The 22,504-nt window shown below is 34.8% G+C and overlaps 1 protein-coding gene across 1 annotated transcript in view; it reads right to left on the reverse strand.

Annotated features, from left to right (window-relative positions):
- The window catches only part of LOC138323016 (protein bicaudal C homolog 1-B-like), a 78,313-nt gene extending 57,257 nt beyond the window's left edge, over nt 1–21,056 (reverse strand). Inside the window, exon 1 of the mRNA XM_069267330.1 lies at nt 20,839–21,056. Coding sequence (XP_069123431.1) covers nt 20,839–21,019 — 181 coding nt within the window. The 5' untranslated portion in view covers nt 21,020–21,056. The remainder of the gene's footprint in view (nt 1–20,838) is intronic.
- Nucleotides 21,057–22,504: the final 1,448 nt, after the last annotated feature.

Here is a 22,504-nt window from a genome sequence, read left to right on the forward strand (position 1 = left end):
ATGACAGGCTATATATGTACAATGTATCATCAGTATATATGTTAATCCATATTTTACATATTTGTGTGTGAAACTTTCCTTCTGATATCTTACATCAACTGTTGTTTGTGATGATTCAATCATTCAAAATCACTCGGACAATCAATTGACCTTTTATTGGTTTGATATATCAATTAATTAATTAATAGATTTAATTATATAGAGGTTGGCTCAATATTTTAATAGATGAATGAATACAAGAATGTGCCAGGCTTAGATGGTGGAGGAAAGCCTGAGTACCCAGAGTCAATAGTCAGTACCTGGCAACTACACCACATGAGATTCGAACTCGCGACCTACAGATCGAGGGCTTGTAGTATGTCAGTACATTTTAACCACTCTGCCATCACAGCCTCTAAGATCAGCTTGTTCTGTGATAGATATAATGTACTGCTTTGTCACTATTTTATGTATTATTCTACACCATTTTATTTTCTCTGTTATTCAAAAAGTTTCAGTGATATCCTGTACATTTCATCATTATTTTCTCTGAATGAAGTTGACAGTGTACATTAACCACGATCCCAAACATTTGCGATGTTAGTCATTCTATTGTAAGACTGTATGTCAGCACCACATTCAGTTTCGATTAGCTGGCCATGCCTCAAATGCCTTATTGATAGAGTCCTTTATAAACAACTGATAAATACACAAAACAAATCTCAGGTAGGTATTATTCAGGTGTATGTTTACTTAATCCTTCAAAATATTAATCAAAATTGGTCTTTTACTTCATTTCAATGGTTCAACATTTCAGGAATTTCTGATCTCGTATTCCAAGAGCCACCTGAAAACGTTGCTCGAGTTAAAAACTACACTTGTAGATACCTGTACAGAATGGTTATTGGCCACCAACAAAATTGGTGGAAAGTGACAGGTATGATATAGGCAGCGTTACCGCCAGCCCAGACCTGTCACTAGCTTAACCTTTGTCCAATGTCTCCTGTACTTGAAACAATCAATTATTGATTGATGTTGATACGTTACATTTTCACATGGATATTGATTAAAGTACCGAGTGCATCCATACCAGAGTGAAGTCTACCTTTCTCACTGTTTTACTCATAGCCTCTACATTCTTTATTATCACAAATATCTACTGTCTTCCGAGTATTTACAGGGACAATATTTACACCCACAAGTACTGGTAGTGACAAGGTTTCACAATCAACAACACTTACACCCACCAGTACTGGTAGTGACAAGGTTTCACAATCAACAACACTTACACCCACCAGTACTGGTAGTGACAAGGTTTCACAATCAACAACACTTACACCCACCAGTACTGGTAGTGACAAGGATTCACAATCAACAATACTTACACCCACCAGTACTGGTAGTGACAAGGTTTCACAATCAACAACACTTACACCCACCAGTACTGGTAGAGACAAGGTTTCACAATCAACAACACTTACATCCACCAGTACTGGTAGAGACAAAGATTCACAATCAACAATATTTACACCAACCAGTACTGGTAATGACAAGGTTTCACAATCAACAACACTTACACCCACCAGTACTGGTAGAGACAAGGATTCACAATCAACAACACTTACACCTACCATTTTAAAACAAACAATATTGATAGAAGTAGTGAAATATTGTTTACAGCAGCCAGTATTTACAGCTACCACAATTTACAGCTACCACAATTCACAGCTACTACAATTACCACAATTTACAGCTATCACAATACAGCTACTACAATTTACAGCTACCACAATTTACAACTACCACAATTTACAGCTATCACAATACAGCTACTACAATTTACAACTACCACAATTTACAGCTATCACAATACAGCTACTGCAATTTACAGTTACCACAATTTACAACTACCACAATTTACAGCTACCACAATACAGCTACCACAATTTACAGCTACCATAATTTACAGCAACCACAATACAGCTACCACAATTTACAGCTACCACAATACAGCCACCACAATACAGCTACTACAATACAGCTACCACAATTTACAGCAATCACAATACAGCTAACACAATTCACAGCTATCACAATACAGCTACCACAATTTACAGCTATCACAATTTACAGCGACCACAATAAAGCTACCATAATTTACAGCTACCACAATTTACAGCTACCACAATGCAGCTACCATAACTTACAGCTACCACAATTTACAGCTACCACAATACAGCTACCACAATTTACAATAATCACAATATAGCTATCACAATTTACAGTTACCACAATTTACAGCTACCACAATACAGCTAACACAATTCACAGCTATCACAATACAGCTACCACAATTTACAGCTACCACAATACAGCTACCATAATTTACAGCTACCACAATACAGCTACCACAATTTACAATAATCACAATATAGCTATCACAATTTACAGTTACCACAATTTACAGCTACCACAATACAGCTAACACAATTCACAGCTATCACAATACAGCTACCACAATTTACAGGTACCACAATACAGCTACCATAATTTACAGCTACCACAATATAGCTACCGCAATTTACAGCTACCACAATACAGCTACCACAATTTACAGCTATCACAATACAGCTACAATTTACAGCTTTCACAAAACAGCTACCACAATTTACAGCTATCACAATTTACAGCTACCACAATTTATAGCTACCACAATACAGCTACCACAATTTACATCTATCACAATACAGCTACCACAATTTACAGCTATCACAATTTACAGCTACCACAATACAGCTACCACAATTTGCAACTACCGTCATTTACAGATACCACAATACAGCTACCTCAATTTACAGCCATATAATCACGGTTAGTAGAATTTACAATCACTAGCATTTACAGTCACCATATTTTCCAGCCATTTACATTAACCAGGCAGAGTTAAGATATTCAACAATATTTACAGGTAACATGATTACCAGTTATGTGGCCACAGTGGCTGAGTGATATCTCAACATGTTTCCACATAACCACAAGATCTGGGTCTCCAGTTCAAATCTCATGTGGCATGGGGCAGTTGTCAGGTACTGATCATAAGGCGATGGTTTTTCTCCAATACTCTGGCTTTCCTCCACCTCCTAAACCTCACATGTCCTTATATGGCTTAGTTGGATGTTAAACCAATGAAATTCCAATTTACAGTCACCAACTATTTATAGTGAAAGGTATTGATAATGGATATTAGTACATAACGTGACTTCTTCTCGCGTTTTCATTGGCTCAGCCCCTGGGCACTATTTAGCCATAGTACCGAAACTATGGTTACCCGCAGGACTATGGTTTCCTGCCGGACTATGGTTTGACGTGCTTTTTGTTACGAACGTCACATTGACGAAAATGACGTCATTATCGCTATTTGCGCTGTCCACTGGCAAACAAGCTGTGTGTGGATGACGTTTTGCCTAACATAAATGTTGAGGTTTGGAAACTTGAAAGCTGACAAATTCAAAAAAAGAACAAATTAGCAAATTGAACTGAGCAGGCAACGAAATATGCAATGAGTAGGTATTTTCAAAGATTTTTGCCTGGAAAAATGTATTTAGACACCTCCGACCATAATATTTCTAAACATTAGACGTGGCCACACTCGTTTCAATAAATTGTTATTGGTGATCGAACATAATTGTTTGTCCTATCATTTTTTTCCGATTCATTATGTACTTAAAACATTATTGCCTTCTTTTGATGGCACTATGGTCTCATAGTGTTGTCGAGGAATGGCATAGTACCCGAGCCGCTGGCTGGCTCAGGTAATATGTCATCACAAGACAACACTATGAGACCATAGTGCCCTCAAAAGAAGGCAATAATATATAAGTATAGAGTAAGCAATAACAGATACAACCATCAGTATTAATAACCATTTTTTTTATTCAATCTAACTGGTAGTATATTGAGTCTATACATTAACAGACAATCAAATAAACATCACTATGAGAATGTAAACAAACAACTCAATCCCAATGTTCCTACGTTACATAACATAGCCATACAAAGTCAGTATACACATCAACAGAAGTACAAATGTAGTTCTATACTAAAAGTCTTTCACCATTCCATGGTACTTAGCTAACCAGTTCTATTGTTTACAGAAAATCAACATCATTATAATAAATGATATGCCAGAGTCAATACACAAACTACATAACACTCAGAATTGTTGTTTCTTTAACTGGGTTTTGTTTGTACACTGAATGAACACATTCACATGAATGACAGCTCCTGGCTAAAGGCATGGCTTATAAACTGTAGACCAAGTCAGTGAAACGAAGGCCCAAGCTTTGATAAATCTAAACATTTTGTCTGATTCAAATGTTCATAAGAAATTAAATGGCTACTTGATTTGAAGTCGTAAGAAGAGACTAAAACGTTATTGTTGAATCATAAAAAGGAACTCAATAGGTAATAAGTAACTTCGTAATTTTTATATGTCACCTATAATTTGAGTAGAGGCAGAATAGTGGGTCACATAGCTAACAAAACAGTAGATAGGTTTGTCATTCTTTCATATTCTTTAACACAAAAAAACTCTATACTTTGAAGTATTCAGGTGAGCTATAGTAAAGTGTTATGATTTTGAATGTATTGAATTTGTGTCTCAGTAAACTTAAAGCTTGGTATTGATCATTTGTGTATACATGTACATAACACTTATCTCCTGTATACACAAATGCTGATTATTTTGATGAATTTCAACACTACTGCTAGTTACTACATGTACCTAGCTAGTATATATCAATGCCAAATCTTTTATCCTCATTCTAGTCTAGTCAATCTAGGGTTTTGCCTCAAACTAATTGCAATAGAATTTGTTTTTTTGGTCTTCTATAAGGATTAAAGTATGTACTGATAGAGGAAAAAAATATGAAAGAATCGAAAGTAGGAAAATTGGTTATTTCAAACCCCAAAATTATCATGTAGATAACTAGATTTTGCCATTAAAATAAAAATATAAGGGCATTATTAATTACCCTTTAGCAAACGTCAAATACTGTCATAGGAATTCTTTCTCTGAGGAGGAAAACTTTTGTATTTCCAACCATTTTCCAAAGTTGTCTCCGTTTCATTTTCCTTACTTTTGCTAATTCAGTTTGGCTGCTGATACTGACACTTAATTCAAAGCCTCCATATATTCTTTATTTAGACAAGAATAACAGTGAAGGTTAATAAGTACTGCTAAGATTCAATAAAAAGCCATATAAAGGTAAATGACATCTGACATATCTTCCCCACTGATAGTGTCACAATACACTAAGCTGACCTGTTCCGGATACAGATCGTTATCTCACATATATTGATAGATTAAAATAAACACTAGTAATGATAGATTAAAATAAACACCAATAATGATAGATTGAAATAAATGCCACAATAATGATGGATTGAAATAAATGCCAGTAAGATAGACTAAAATAAATGCCACTTCATGATAGATAAAAATAAATGCATGATATTTCTTTTCTCCTTCCATTTTAACATAAACAAACAGGAGCGTTCAGCTGAATGTTATCATAATTAGGGGTTTTTATATCCCGATAATGTCTGTATTATTTCTGGTGCCATGGCCCAGAAAACTACCTTCAATACGCTATAGCGATCTATTTTGATCATATCGCCGTCATACAATACAATTCATTTGTATCTCACTGTGAACCAAATCACCTGCTCAGCAATAATATTGATACATAAGTTGGCTGTAATCCTTCTAAAGCAGTCACTTAAACCTACAGGTTGTGTATGAAATGGCTAAGTGGGTATGTACTGTAAAACTGAATTTAATTCTCTCTCATTATATTTTTGCTGTTTAATCAACAATGGGAGGACAAGACTTCAGACATGGTAAAAATCATACCAAAATTTCTCTTGTGTTTGATATATATATGTTACACTTGAGAAAGCAAATTCAAAACAGGGGGTTTTGAAATCTGTTCATTAGACCATGAATTAAAGACAAAGGGATTAAAATGTTCAATAGACCATGAATTAAAGACAATGGGATTAAAATCTTTTGAATATAAAAGAATATGAATTTCAGTCAGAAAGTATTCCAATCTTTTCAAGGAGAGGGTGAATATAAATGACAAGGTAAGCATTTCCTGTTTTAGTGGTTTTTTATCTACATGTATAGGTAGGTTTTATCAACAGGTAGGATAAAAGCAAAAAGCTGTTGAATATCTTGGAGGACAAAAAAGACTTAACCACTATAATAATGAAAATATATGTGGTTGTATGGCTTCTGATTTAAATAGTAAGCCATTTCTGGTTTAGAAAATCGCTCATTGTAATGAACTTTTAGAATAAAGACTTTGGAGTTTTATTCAAATATCTGAGAGGTGTGAATGAACAAATCACATTTACTTATGATTATTTACCTGGTGGTGAAGATTTCACATCAGCCATATCAACCAACCTGGTGATTATACTGGAATCTAAAGTACATGTTTATCAGTAACAATGGTGTGCAAGTCGTCAATCATTCTTCAGAATGGAATAAAAACAGTAAGTATTGAGTTTGAAACTCCTCTCTGTCATCATCCACCTTTTTTATGGGCAACAAAAAACAGATTTCAATTAGTGGTAAAAAATTGTAACGAGATTTCAAGCAGCCAGATCTACATGTTGGTTATCTGTGATGGATGAAGTATCAAGATTTGGTACCAGAACACAGACACTATAGCCTCAACTCAGACAATATAAGCTCAAAACACAGGTACAGAAACAATACTGTCTCAAAACACAGCTACAAAAACAATACTGGCTCAAAACACAGGTACAAAAACAATACTGTCTCAAAATGCTAGGTACAAAAACAATACTGTCTCAAAATGCTAGGTACAAAAACAATACTGGCTCAAAATGATAGGTACAAAAACAATACTGGCTCAAAATGATAGGTACAAAAACAATACTGGCTCAAAATACTAGGTGCAAAAGTAAAACTTGCACAAAATGCTAGGTAAAACAATAAAAACATTAATACAGACTCAAAACTCTAGGTACAAAAGACAATATACACTCAAAACTCTAGGTACACAAACAATATAGACTCAAAACTTAAAGTACACAGACAATATAGACTCAAAATTTTAGGTTAATTGACAATATAGACTCAACACTCTAGGTACACAGACAATATAGACTCAAAACTCAAGGTACACAGACAATATAGACTCAAAACTCAAGGTACACAGACAATATAGACTCAAAACTCAAGGTATACAGACAATATAGACTCAAAACCATAACTCAAAACTCTAGGTACACAGACAATCTAAACCCAAAACTCTAGTGCACAGACAATATAGACTCAAAACTCTAGGTACACAAACAATATAGACTCAAAACTCTAGGTACACAGACAATATAGACTCAAACTCAAGGTACACAGACAATATAGACTCAAAACTCTAGGTACACAGACAATATAGACTCAAAACTCAAGGTACACAGACAATATAGGCTCAAAACTCAAAGATACAAACAATATAGACTCAAAACTCTAGGTACACAGACAATATAGACTCAAAATTTTAGGTTAATTGACAATATAGACTCAAAACTCTAGGTACACAGACAATATAGACTCAAAACTCAAGGTATACAGACAATATAGGCTCAAAACTCAAGGTACACAGACAATATAGACTCAAAACTCTAGGTACACAGACAATCTAAACCCAAAACTCTAGTGCACAGACATTATAGACTCAAAACTCTAAGTACACAGACAATATAGACTCAAACCCAAGGTACACAGACAATATAGACTCAAAACTCTAGGTACACAGACAATATAGACTCAAAACTCAAGGTACACAGACAATATAGGCTCAAAACTCAAGGTACACAGACAATATAGACTCAAAACTCTAGGTACACAGACAATATAGACTCAAAATTTTAGGTTAATTGACAATATAGACTCAAAACTCTAGGTACACAGACAATATAGACTCAAAACTCAAGGTATACAGACAATATAGGCTCAAAACTCAAGGTACTCAGACAATATAGACTCAAAACTCTAGGTACATAGACAATATAGACTCAAAACTCTATAGGTACACAGACAATATAGACTCAAAAATCTAGTGCACAGACATTATAGACTAAAAACTCAAGGTACACAGACAATATAGACTCAAAACTCTAGGTACACAGACAATATAGACTCAAAACTCTAGGTACACAGACAATATACACTCAAAACTCTAGGTACACAGACAATATAGACTCAAAACTCAAGGTACACAGACAATATAGACTCAAAACTCAAGGTACACAGACAATATAGACTCAAAACTCTAGGTACACAGACAATATAGACTCAAAACTCTAGGTACATAGACAATCTAAACCCAAAACTCTAGGTACACAGACAATCTAAACCCAAAACTCTAGGTACACAGACAATCTAAACCCAAAACTCTAGGTACACAGACAATATAGACTCAACACTCTAGGTACACAGACAATATAGACTCAAAACTCTATAGGTACACAGACAATATAGACTCAAAACTCAAGGTACACAGACAATATAGACTCAAAACTCAAGGTACACAGACAATATAGACTCAAAACTCTAGGTACACAGACAATCTAAACCCAAAACTCTAGGTACACAGACAATATAGACTCAAAACTCTAGGTACACAGACAATATAGACTCAAAACTCTATAGGTACACAGACAATATAGACTCAAAACTCTAGGTACACAGACAATATAGACTCAAAACTCAAGGTACACAGACAATATACACTCAAAACTCTAAGAACACAGACAACACTGACTTATAACTCTGATAAAAAGACAAATTAGCTACAAATAAATGGGCAAGAACAAAATAGATTGTGTGAATTATTAATTTGAAATGACAGCCAAATCTGTGTCCTGAGATATGAACTATACAGATAACGAAGAAGACTATTTCTCACTTTTCATCATTCAAAGTAACTGATGTCCTTCAGACTGACAAACATGACATGGGTCTACTTTACATACTTACTTGTATTGAATAACATCACAATCAATTATACTCTCAGACAATTACATATGATATGCTACAGCTAACATACCCGGCTTATTTATAGAAAACAGGTTAACTGCTGATCAATACTCTGAATACCTATATAGATCGTGGACAGCACAGAGCAAGGGTGTCATAGAACAGTTCAAGTAACACAGGACAAGTCTGCCCTAGGCACTTCAATTCTGTCCTAATCCATTGACAACATAGGACAATTCTGTCCTAACCAGGGACAGCACAGGACAAGTTTGTCCTAACCAGGGACAGCACTGGATAAGTCTGTCCTAGCCTTGGACAATATAGGAAAAGTCTGTTCTAGCCAGAGACAACACAGGAAAATTCTGTCCTAGCCAGGGACAATAAAGGACAAGTCTGTCCTTAGGTCAGGGACAACACAGGACAAGTCTGTTCTAGTCAGGGACAAATGGGCAGCAATATTGCAATCCAAATATAAGATTTAGCTACTAAACATGAGGCTTGCTGAGTGCTGACAAGCCAAATTTTTACACATAGACAAATATACCTCTATCCATATGACAGAACAATGTTTAATTAAAAGAAAAATATGCAGTTGCAGATGTTAAGAACTTTTTTTCAGGCACCCTTCTCACTGACATGTTGTTATCTATCAAAATGCATAATGTCTGAAATGTAAACCATAGTTAAACTACATGCATTAATGCTATTGCATAATTGTTTAGTGTATGTGAGCAGTTGAACACCTCAATCCCCACCCCATTCCCTTAGGAACTAAGAACCTAGTTGAGATTTTGTAAGGTATGTTATAATAGCCCTAGCAAGACTCAGGTTGAGAGATTTTGTAAGGTGGGGTTTTCAGTGCCCTAGGAAGACTCGGTTGAGAGATGTAAGGTAGCAGACTTAGTTAGACTCAGGCTAAGAGATTTTGTAAGGTGGGGTATTCAGTGCCCTAGGAAGACTCAGGTTGAGAGATGTTGTAAGGTGGGGTATTCAGTGCCCTAGGAAGACTCAGGTTGAGAGATGTTGTAAGGTGGGGTATTCAATGCCCTGGGATGACTCAGGTTGAGAGATGTTGTAAGATGTGGTATTCAGTGCCCTGTGAAGACTCGGGCTAAGAGATGTTATAAGGTGGCCATGGGGTATTCATTGCCCTAGGAAGACTCAGGTTGAGAGATGTAAGGTGGGGTATTCAGTGCCCTAGGAAGACACAGATTGAGAGATGTAAGGTGGGGTATTCAGTGCCCTAGGAAGACACAGGTTGAGAGATGTAAGGTGGGGTATTCAGCACCCTAGAACGACTCCAGTTGGGAGCATTAGGAAGACTAAGAGATGTTGTAAGGATAATGATAGTATGACAGCCCTGTCAGTCTAAGATAAAGTGATGGGGACTGCCAAGTGGTGCACAACAGCAGACACTCCACATAACACCAACTTCCCTAGTTATCTATTGGGAGCAGTGTATGGATAAGTCTCTGGTAAAGAAAACCAGTCACAGGTTCCTCTCATCATGGTATAGTTACCTACATACAGTGGTCAGTCGTCCACTAGCCTTTGTTTAATCAGATATAGCCAGATACTTTGGGGGGGTCAAAATTTTCACATTTTGATCCAATAATAATAATTTTAAAAAATTCTAACACTTTTTAAATTTTTGCAGTATAGTTATAAGGGTATACAGGATTCAACTGTTTCTTAATATTTCACTGATCAAATTTTCGCAACCACAGCAATATTCCACAAAATCGTGAAAATATAATCCCTGAAAAATAACCTGCTCTATGGTATCCAAAGGAAATATCCTGTATACCTTCAAGGAAAACCCCTAAGATATTGCAAGTTGAAGGCAGATTTAAACAAGCTCATTTGCCGTATCAATATTACAAAGTTGGACTTATACGGATTAGCTCCAGTAGGAAATTATGGTGAGTAGGGCCACCACAGAGTGAGTCGGAGTTCTGTATACAATATCTCCTCACACAATAACACAGAGTGTTTTCATTGGTCTATCACCCACTGATAACCTCTATTTACCCTATACATTGAAGTATGGCAATGTACATGTATGTTATGTCTTATGGTTGTTGAAATATTTCCAAGTGATAACAGTTTAATTCTTTCGAACATGAATCTATATAAGCCAGCTCCCCGTGACCATCCTAAATGGAACAGGTGGCACTAGGTTAGTCAGATACTCCCTGGTTAGCAGGTTTTTTTATTCAAAAAATTTCAAATGCTGAAAGTCTTAAAAGATTTAAGAAGTTGAAGACAGTCTAAAAGATTTAAGATGTTGAAGAAAGTCTTTTGGGATGAGAGTGTACACTGGTCTGAATTAAGATACTGTACCATTGATAAAGCAGGTTTCCCTGTGTATCTAAAGTGTACATGTGTGTCTTAATAGATTGTGAATCAATGTAAAACATGCAGTATAGTACCATGACCTTGATCTGGCATGTCAAGGTCATCGTGGTGCAGATGGGCTGCACCAGAACATACACATGCTGGTCTTGCTAGATAAACATCAGATTTGGATGAGAGTCATGATAGAACCTTTAGTGGTCTGAATATTTTTTATCAAAGTTTATCATGTTCTGTTCAATTCAAATTATTGCATCATGCCACTAAGCTATTGAACCTGCATGCATTGGTGCATGTTTGTCTAAACTTCTTGATTATGATTATGACTATTTAAGACATTGTCTCCAAACTGGATCCTTTATTACCGTGATCTATACGTAATCTTCAGGGAGGTCTGTCCATTGTCTACATTATACCGGAACAAGGAGTTCACATAAGACTTGAGATTGGCACCAAGATGATGTCATAGGACTCCTCCAAGAAAGTAAAACCCATCTAACCATGGACCCCATTTACCTACAGGAACTCTTGAACACAAAATCAAACACATTGATTCTTATCTATTCCCTCATTATAACCTGCTATTATCCCACTGTCAGCTAAAATACTGTAGAATTAATGCATTAGGATATAATCAGAGATCTGGCCTTAGAGTTGGTACAAAGCGGGGATGGTATACAATTTGACAGGCCTATAATGCATTCAATAAGGGCTTTTATAGTCTCATTGCTACAGTTCCAAATGTATTCCAAAAACAGGATATTTTACAAATCAATCGCATCACAACTGACATTTCATTCTGAATTGAGGTGAAATTTGAGTGCCTTACATGGTACCCTCTAATCAAGTTCAAGCAAACCTCGCTGACAAGTACTGGAGCCAGACCATGTCAAATGGAGGTTATATTAGGTCAAATGGAGGTCAGGTCAAATGTGGTCAGAGCAAAGGTCACATGGTGCCAAGACAGGGTCACGTATGGTAAGGTCAAGGTTAGGTGTGAACATGACAATGTTAATCTTAGCCATGACATATGGTCAACAGATACAAAACCATATGTATCAATGCCTTTTTCTTCTGTAGTACTACTGGTACACTGACCTCCCTACTATAGTGTAAATTGAGACATTGTCTCCAAACTGAAGCCTTTATAATGGTGATCTATACATAATCTTCAGGGAGGTCTGTCCATTGTCTCCATCAATATCCTGATCACAATAAAGGAAGAAGATCACTTCTTGGATGTTGAGAAGCCTTTATTTCTTGATATAATATAGTGTAGGTTGTACTGATCTACCCAGGGTCACTGTGTGTTGTATCTGCTGTACTCTATAGGGATGGGCAACATCACACTAATACCATATGTTTGATTACTGATAAGTGAAAAAAACTATCTCTATCTTCATGTTCTGGTACACATGTGTATAACTCATCTTCTTTGACCTCTCCCAGAACAATTCTGGTACCAATTATATTGAACTGAAGAGTAATCAAAACTCCAAACTGAACAAGACCCTCCATCAACACCATCTACTTCTCAAAAGTCTTGATGACATAGAGACCTGTCATTAATATAAATCTTCATATGTAAATCATCAATTTGGGTATTAACATACACAAACATCATGTAGCTATTTTATATGGGATTCCCACAAGCACCTGTTGTCTGTCATACACAAATCTCCACTATATTACTGCTATAAGCACATCACAGATCGACCTGTTTGTAAACATTGATACACTCCCCAGTGTGTGCTAGCCAGCCACACGATTTACCCTAACAACAGTCTATCTGTTTCCAGAGAACGGTTTTATCTAAATATTTATCCTTACAAGATAGTCCTCATTCTGTTCAGCTTACAACCAGGATTCCATCTGATTCTAAATGTCAGCTTTTACCTCATCTTACAAGCAAGTTTGTTTTAATTCAACTAGAGTTGAACCTCATCAGCTCAAAATTAGATAATTTGAAGAATTTTTAATTTGTAATTTTGAAGAACCATGTTGGTGTTAGCCAAACCTTTCAATGTAACATTATTACTCATTTAAACTCTGATTCTTTAAAATTTTACAACCTTTCATATCATGTAGGAGTTTTTGAGGCTTCAATTAATTGAATTAACCAAAGAAATTAAGACTTAAGAGTCGTCCAATTATCAAATATTTCACAAAAACTAAATAATTTATTTTCAACATGTGTCTAATATGTGCATTAAAATCTTTGAAATGGGAATTTTTTGTGTGTGGTCTTCCATACAGTAACTGTGTGTGCCCCTATACAAAAACCTCCCTCCCACCTTCACCTTTCCATACCCCTACCTCAAATCCTGTTAGGTCTCTTTAGTACAGGAAATCATGGACCATCTCCAGAATGGTACCACCAAAATATGTATATCTTTGTAAAAAATCATAATTACCTTTTGAAGTTCACAAACATTTCAAAAGAAATAAATATTGCATTTCTACTATCCATTTACCAAGTATTTGTCCTATACCATAAAATTATTATGTGTACAACCTTGAGAATCAAAACCAAACAGCACGTGCACTGTTACCATTAAAGTACCATGTTAGCTAATAAATCAGATCTACACGCACTTGTTAAAACAGAATTTTAAAGACATACTACATACTCTATAGAAACAAATAATAGTGCTCAGTCTTTAAGTCATTGATAATTTTAAAGTGCTAGCTAATTAATGTATCAAAGACAAATGTTACAAGAATGTGTCTATTGAAATCATGACAGATCCACACACCATTGAACACTCATAAAACTCTAACACAAGATAATCGTCTTATCATGAACCAAGTATATAATTTCGTCCTAAATGAACTTCAAAATTTGATTTGTCAGAGTAGGACAATAATACCATCTAATTATATCTATAAACACGTTTTGCCACATAATCAAAAACAAAACTCCATAAAAAGCTGTGAATGTATGTGTGTATGTAACAGTCTGACAGTGTCGCGGCCATTGTGCGTTGAAGACGGGACGGACTAGTACTCCGTCCACCTCTGTATACATGGATCAGTGACAACCACATGATATCCATTGATATTTACCCAGATATCAATCTAAATTAATTACAGATCAAGTCTTAACGCCTGAGGACGTTTGATTAGGTAAATAAGTAATTCTGTACCACAAACTGTACCAGTACATTTTTTCTGTACTACAAGACTTGTCAAGTACTTCATAGTATATTGTCTGTCCTTAAAAGTCTCAAAACCAGCACACTCACAGGTTCTATGTAACCCCAATATTAGCTAAGCTTGAAAGAAAACATTCAACTTAAATCAGTTCAAACTCTCCAGGATCAAAAGACCTCATAATGCTGATAACACAATTTTTAAAACGAAGAAAAACATTTCCAGAGTTATATTGATAATGTTTCAATAAAGATATAAAAGCATGCTCATACTAGGGTTCAAATGCTAAGCCCTGAACATTCCAAACTTTTAGACAGATACTCCATTATTGAGCTGTGTATCATTAAACATGTTGTTCTATACCTGCCACTTCTCTTGTTCTTCACCATGAAAATCCTATAATTCACAATTTAACTTTGGATATTACTTGAAACAAGTTTTGGTCAAAGGCACAAATGTGACCGGACTGTCAAAGAAAAGATGGCAAGATTGGGGTTTGGTCAATGGACCTGGAACTCCTTGGCTTAACAAGTTAACATAGATGGGTGAAATAGATTTACTAGAGAAGGATGGTCTACCCAATATGCAAGCAATCAATTTAGTCTTAATCAGCAATCTAATTGTTACTAACCATAGGAAACAGGTAATGCATTCTTCTAATACTAACCACTTGGCTAAAAGAATACCAGTGCTACCCGGAAAATATCTGCAACAAAAGTCTATAACTCAATGTGTCTTGAAAGGCAACTGGTACCGATCTTGCTATCTATTAGGAGGGTGGGTTTTGTCACTCCAGAATTATCAGACAGCTTTCTCAATATCAGAGTACTAGACATTTATAGCACATAGGTCTGGGTCTAGGCACAGGAACCAGTGCATGGTACATGTCAGATATTTCAATGAATGGTTGGTACTCAGACCTTGGGGCCAGGAAGTGAGAAAGTCTACCAATATTGACTCAACATCAGTCTTACCTAGACAACAGAAAGCCAGCTATATGAAACAATATAGGCCAATTCTACAACAAACTTAAAACCTTGGGAGGAAAACTGGGCCAAGAATCACTCGGAGATCAATTGTGGATTTGTTCTTTAATTCTTCTGTGCATCAAGAAGTAAACTGTTTATAGATACAATAGGCAATATTTCATCACTCAAGTGTTACATGGCAAACTGTAAAATATAACTGTAAAATACAACAACATACAGCTGATCTTTACAGCTCAGTCAAGTGGTAACACCTTAAGGCCTGGAAGACAAATGGAAAACGGTTAGTCCGGAATAGTCCCATTAAGTCATGAATAGCAATCAATCTCAATTATTGGTCACAAACACGGAGATTGGAAATGAAATTAGTAGCGAAATTGTACTGTTCTTCACGCTTATATCAATAGTAACCATACACTACACAAAAAAGAAAATTGAATGGAACAGAAAAAAAAACAACCACATATGTAAATGTATATCTTGAGTAACATTCACCGCAGCAAAACAAATATACGGCTAAAATAGATTCCACATGACCACACAAAAATAAAAGTGTAAGATTAGTCAGAATTTAAACCTAGAATTATCAGTGGTCCAGAAGAGAAAATGAGAATTCACTGTTTTTCTGATTTGTGTACGTGATAGCAATGGACATGTAGTTGATATATAGTACTGCAATACAATATATCACCCTCACACTTCCATACAGCATGGCTTCCGCTCGCCATAGTTTACCACTGTTCTTTGTAGATATCTTCAATAGACATATATCAGATGATTTCTTAATACATGTAATTGTAAAACTAAAAAGGTATTGCCTGTAAAAGTGGATTATTTTTGAGTGCTTAATTTTGAGATTTGCAAGCACTAAACTTTCGCTGTGGTGTTATTTTCATGATCCGCTCTGTATTATACCTAACCTTAAGACTTTTAGCTACACAGTTCATACATTTAATAAATATTATGCAGGGAATTCTCAGGACAGTAATGACTGCAAACATATCTTGATAAAACCTGGCAAATAAAATGTCATGAATATACATCTACACAACTAGTTCTCCGAATTAATACCTAGTACACTTACAAACTATAAATACTGCTGTATTTTCTTCACAACAAAATTGTTATTCAGGATTCAATGAGAGTAGACTTTATAACTATTTAGGTTGTTTTGTTATTTGAAGTAATGTCTTCATGAGTTACGTCAGTAAAGTGAAATGTATTGAAACATCAGATATATCTTATAGCATTTAATCTGTTAGATATATAATCATGACAAATTTGCATATTTATATATATTTCTACTTCCTATATATATGCAATGATATTAAAGAACGTAGATGTACAGGTACTTGTTATAATTAATATCAACTTCGCTTAATGTGACAATTGGCTACAGAGATAATTATGTTATATTTAACGTTACACATCTCTCTCCTATTTCTAAATCCTTATTTTCCAAAATATATTTTGTATTTCTAACATTGGTTTCTTTACATATTTATGATCTTATCAACAAAATACCATGGGGCAGCGATGACCAAGTGGTAAAGATGTCAGGACATATTATACTACCACTGAAGCGCTCCACATTGGGGTAGCATTTGGGCCAGTTACCAGGTACTAACTATTGATCGGTGATTTTTCCACAAGTACTCCAGCTTTCCTTTCACTCCTAAACCTGACATGTCCTTAAATGATCCTACTTTTAATATGAAGTCCAACCAAACCAAGCAAAATCCTAATCCAAACTATAGCGACCACATCCTGACAATGATAATAGAACCAGATGTTTCAGAAGAGTGAGTGTTCTCCGATTCACTGATGACATTCACAATACCAATTAAGATTGTATTACAATATCTTTATATCAAATTAGCGAAATAGATCCAAAAGATTACATCAACAGAAAACTGATCTGATATTGTAAAATGAGTATATATATGCTACTGTTGAGCTCATAAAGTGTCAAACCAGAAAGACTTTCCCACCAAATAAGGAGAGCTATGTACACATACAAACATAAACCTATAATAGGAAACATTTGTACTTCACCAGATTACTATACTGACAAGTTAGATTTCAGCTATGTACATCTATAATTATTACTAAAAGACTTATTAATTAGGGCAACAACTTTCAAATTGTATCTGGCTAATACCTTATACTGTAAATTGACAAAACTATGCAAAAGTTTCAACTGAGTGTTGGACTAGTAGTACCGTATTCGACCCAATAAGCGCCCATGTCCCTATAAGCGCCCCTCCCCATTTTGAGGCCTCAATTTCAATTGCCCAGGTATAATTAAGGACCAAAACTACATAAAACGGTATAAATTTGCAATAATTTTGACTTATTAGCACCTTTTCATTTTTATCAATTTTTGAAGCGCCCTGGGCGCTTATTGGGCCGAATACGGTAACTACTAAATTTTACAGTGAATGTAGAGTCAATACACAGTTTCAAAAAGATACTAATTTTACCTTTATTGACTCTGCAGAGTCCATGTGACCAAATTAATCAATTACCACAGTTTGGATCTTTAAATTTTAATGATTGATAAAAATAAAATAGTTCAGTCAAACAAAATTCCTGTACAAGTTTTATAGAATGTTTTAAGCAGTGAGCTATTACAGTTAAGATTAAATGTCCTCTTATATCTAGTATTTACTAATATTATGCAATTCAATTTACTAATTGTAGTATGCAGACACCTCATCAGCAGATTTTATTCCTGGGGTTCCAAGCTGTCAAGTTTGACCTCCCCCGATCTAGCTCCATGAGTTTGACATGCAAAAACATTACTATTTAAGTCCACAATTATTTTGTCAATAAAGGTTGAATATTTTTCTTATATCCTCTTGCAGAACACTATGATACATTCTTCACATTTTAATGCAACATTTTGTTTGGCCTATTGGAAACTTTACACTAAATATAAAAATCCCCTCTTTAGTTTTATTACATAGAACTGCTTGGTCTCTCTGTAAGCTTTTTAAGATAGATACTTTTATCACTTCACAAATCTGCACTGTACCTACATCTAAGTTCATACTTGAGTGGTATGACTTTTAGAATATAATCCCTTTTATAAATGAAATGCCACTTTAGGACTAAGTGTAAATGTAAAGTCAAGACAAACTATGGAATAGTAATTTTAATATAACTGATCATGAGGAGTAGATTGGAAGTTTGCAAAGTTTTCTTTGTGAATGGAACATATATAGTACAACAGACAAAAGCTTGCCTCTAACCTAGAATCTGCTGTAAGCCATCAATATAAGTACTGTTGAATGTTCCCTCTGGATACCATCAACAAATAGGGTAACACTGTTCAACTGCCAGATTGGACTGGAACCTTAAATTCAAGTCATTCAAATGTTTGCTAGATATATTTTAAAGCTCTTATCTGCCAAGAATCTGATGCTGAAGTATTGGAAGCTGTCAGTTAAATATAATAAATATCCAATTCTGTGCCAGTGCTCTGAAGTAACTCCCGGTACCAGTGATTGATGCCTTTTGAATCATTATACATGACAACTGTCTTGTTAGATAATAAAACATATGGTTATCTGCCTTCTGTTTCACCTTTTCATAAATGTCTATTTTCCAGCTTTTTAACTGGTGCTCTCTCAATTGTGCTAAAGTCAAATGGGGATTTTTATCCTTGTTTTAAATGAACAATCAGTTTTTATTCCTTCTCTCCAGTTTCATAGATTGAAATGAAAAATCTTTCATTACAAAATTACACAATTGTCACTGATTCAGATAATTTCTTGTGTAGATAACAAAAAGCAGTAGGATTATAGGTGGCTTTACATAACATTGTAGCTTGTTATCTGGTCAATTCCAAACTTTTCTTATGTGGTGATTTAACATCCATCATAATATTATCAAATAGTAATCATCCAAAGTGTTAAAATCATAAAAAAATCTTCGAAGTAACCAAATATTTGGTAATACAAAACAAGATATCCCAGACGGGTCATCTATGACACCACCATTGAATCATTGATAGATCTATATATATGATACAATGACCTTGACCTCTGACCCAATGTCACTGACCTACATTTATCATTTACTGGAATTCTATCGAAGAAATGACTTCTATCATGATTTGCATATATCTCTTATAACCTTTCAGAAATAAATGTATACAATGATAAAAGAACAGAAGACTAAGATTTCTTTTAGAATAGTTCTTATCTAAAGGCTTTTGCATTATTTACATTCAATAGCTGTAAATTAAGAGCTAAGAAGTTTTCATAATCAAGTTCATTACTGACATTTTAGAGGTGTAAAGATACATTGATGTCTCCACACAATATGTATCGTGATATTTGATTGTGATACAATATACTTATCTCTACCAATAAACTATAATCTGTTTAATTGCTTTAAGCATTCAAACACAAATGTAAAAAGCAAAATTTATTTAATTTTAAAACTAAGAAATTTATGCATTAAATGGCCATTATAATACTTTAATTAAGATACTTTCTATGACAAGACTTTGAAAATGATCTATAATTTCTTATTATCATTTGCAGATTAATGATCTTAAACAATTGATCATTGTAATTGTACTATCATTTGAATGTATCGTATTGTATAAAAAACAAGGTGGATGTATCGTAAAATTGTATTGTTAAGAAAATATTGTGACACATCTGTATTGTGGTTAATCGTTCACTCTAGATCTTATGACATTTATAGTGCCAATCTCTTGACAAAAAGTAACATTACACCATAGACATCTGTTGATTTTTTTAAGTGTGTGTATGTTTTAATTTTATGTATGTGACTTTATCAAATAATATTAAAAAGTTAATTAAACTAATTATCTTTTTTGTTGATAATTAAATGACAAACTAGTTATATATATATGTTCCATCAAACTATCACTTAATGACAACCTTGCTAAACCAGTCAGTTACACCATACCATGACACTTACACAGGTACGATGTATGTTATCCTGAAAACCTTTCTTTGGCAACTGACAACAATAAATTCAATGCTGTTTTGATCATGACATGAACTGTCAGTGCCCTGTGTCAGCCATTTATACCAGTATATTTTACAGTATTCGCGACAGAATTGAAAGTATTTTCTTTGTCTAAATGTATTGATTACCAACATACTGCTGAGTACGAAATCTGCATATTTGTTTGTTTATATCTGTTTTATAAACATAGATATTGCTTTGTCCCACAAGATCAACACAGTTCAGGACGTCCCAAACTAGAGTCACCCGGAACGTCTCGGATTTTATCATAAGGAAACTTACCTTGGAGCATTTGCTCCAACTTTTTCCTGTCAACACGGAACCTATCCTCGATATATCCCGGTTCGAGTTCATCCTTATTTCCCTGTAGACAATCGTCACATAATTCCGTGGGAGATTCACTCCGGTTATTAGAATCTCTCATGCTTATCGGGCGCACTGGCACCGACAACCTGTCCGCCATGGCATTCTGTTGGTATTACAAGAGCGAGGCTTCAGAACTGGGTCACGTCAGTACACACACTAAGGCCAGGCCAATCAGAATATGGTGTTAGTCCGCCAGTTAACACACAAAGGCCATAATAATCGAAAGGGAGTTCGTCATTCATATATTAATAACTTATGTGATGTTTTCGTAATAAGTTAAAAACATAGCTTAATTACACTTTACTTTAACCGAAACTACTTTTAGATTTTAAAGGCCCACTAGGCCATACACTAGGCTTACCTTTTCATTTCAAAGTAAGAATGTAAAACGAGATTGATAATTTTTAGAGTCACAAAAGTTATAAGCTTAACATTAATACTACACTTATCATCACCGTCTGAACAATATAATTAAAATAAATTTAATGTCAAATTTCATAACGCGGGTAGTCTTATGTTCCCCGCCATCTTATTAATTACCATGTGTTAAGAGTTATTTTGTAGTTTCTTTTAATATCAAATAATCAAAGGGATAAAACTCTTTTCCTATTTCGATGCAAACATTGAAACCATCAGCTGACTGTCTATTTTTATTATACTTCAGTATTCCATTAACAATCATTAGCAGGTACTTGTTGGTGGAATTTTAGTCCCTACGGTTAATCCAGCGTTCATAATTAATAGACACATGAGATACACAACGAAAGTTGCACTGAAGTTAATTTAATAATAACAAGCAATTAAAGGCCCAACACCTTTCCGAAACAAAAAATAAAAGGTTTTTTTAAACAATGATAACATACGAAAATACATATCGATGGTCTAAAATGAGGTTACGACACTAAACTAATTCAAGATTGCATGGTGCTTAATCTTTTTTAATATTGATGATTCATTTCGTTGTTTTGCCGTCTGCCGCAGTGATAGTCAACTTACGCGCGGTATTTAGGACGACGGCGGGAAACATAAGACGACCCGCGTTATGAAAATTACCATTTAATCATTTGAATCAAATTGTTCAGAAGGTGATAATAAGTGTGGTATTAACGGTAAACTAATGAATTTTGCCACTAAACAAAAACTGTCAATATCATTTTATGTTCCATTTTGAATATTGAAAATCGTTTCGGAAAGGTAGGGGGTCTTTTGAAGATCTGCAGATACGATTTTAAATACTCCGTGAATGATATCATCATGATCATAGGGAACATTTAAACCTCATTGTCTTTATATATGACATTTGTGCAGTGACAATAGGCATATAGCGTGTCTACCACAAAACCTAAAAAATGACGACGACGACGACGACGATGATGATGATGATCAAAGACGATGATTATGATGCCGATGATATGACTTGAAAGGAGAACATTTATATGTAGTGACACGTGCCAATATTTATAGTGACGCTTGCCAATATTTATAGTATCTACATAAAATTCGCTTGCTAAAACATCACACATTATGATAATATTGGAAGTGGTAAAATACTTAAAAGTGACTGACCAAGAGAGACAACTCA

This window comes from Argopecten irradians, chromosome 5, assembly GCF_041381155.1.
Source record: "Argopecten irradians isolate NY chromosome 5, Ai_NY, whole genome shotgun sequence".
NCBI lineage: Eukaryota > Metazoa > Mollusca > Bivalvia > Pectinida > Pectinidae > Argopecten > Argopecten irradians.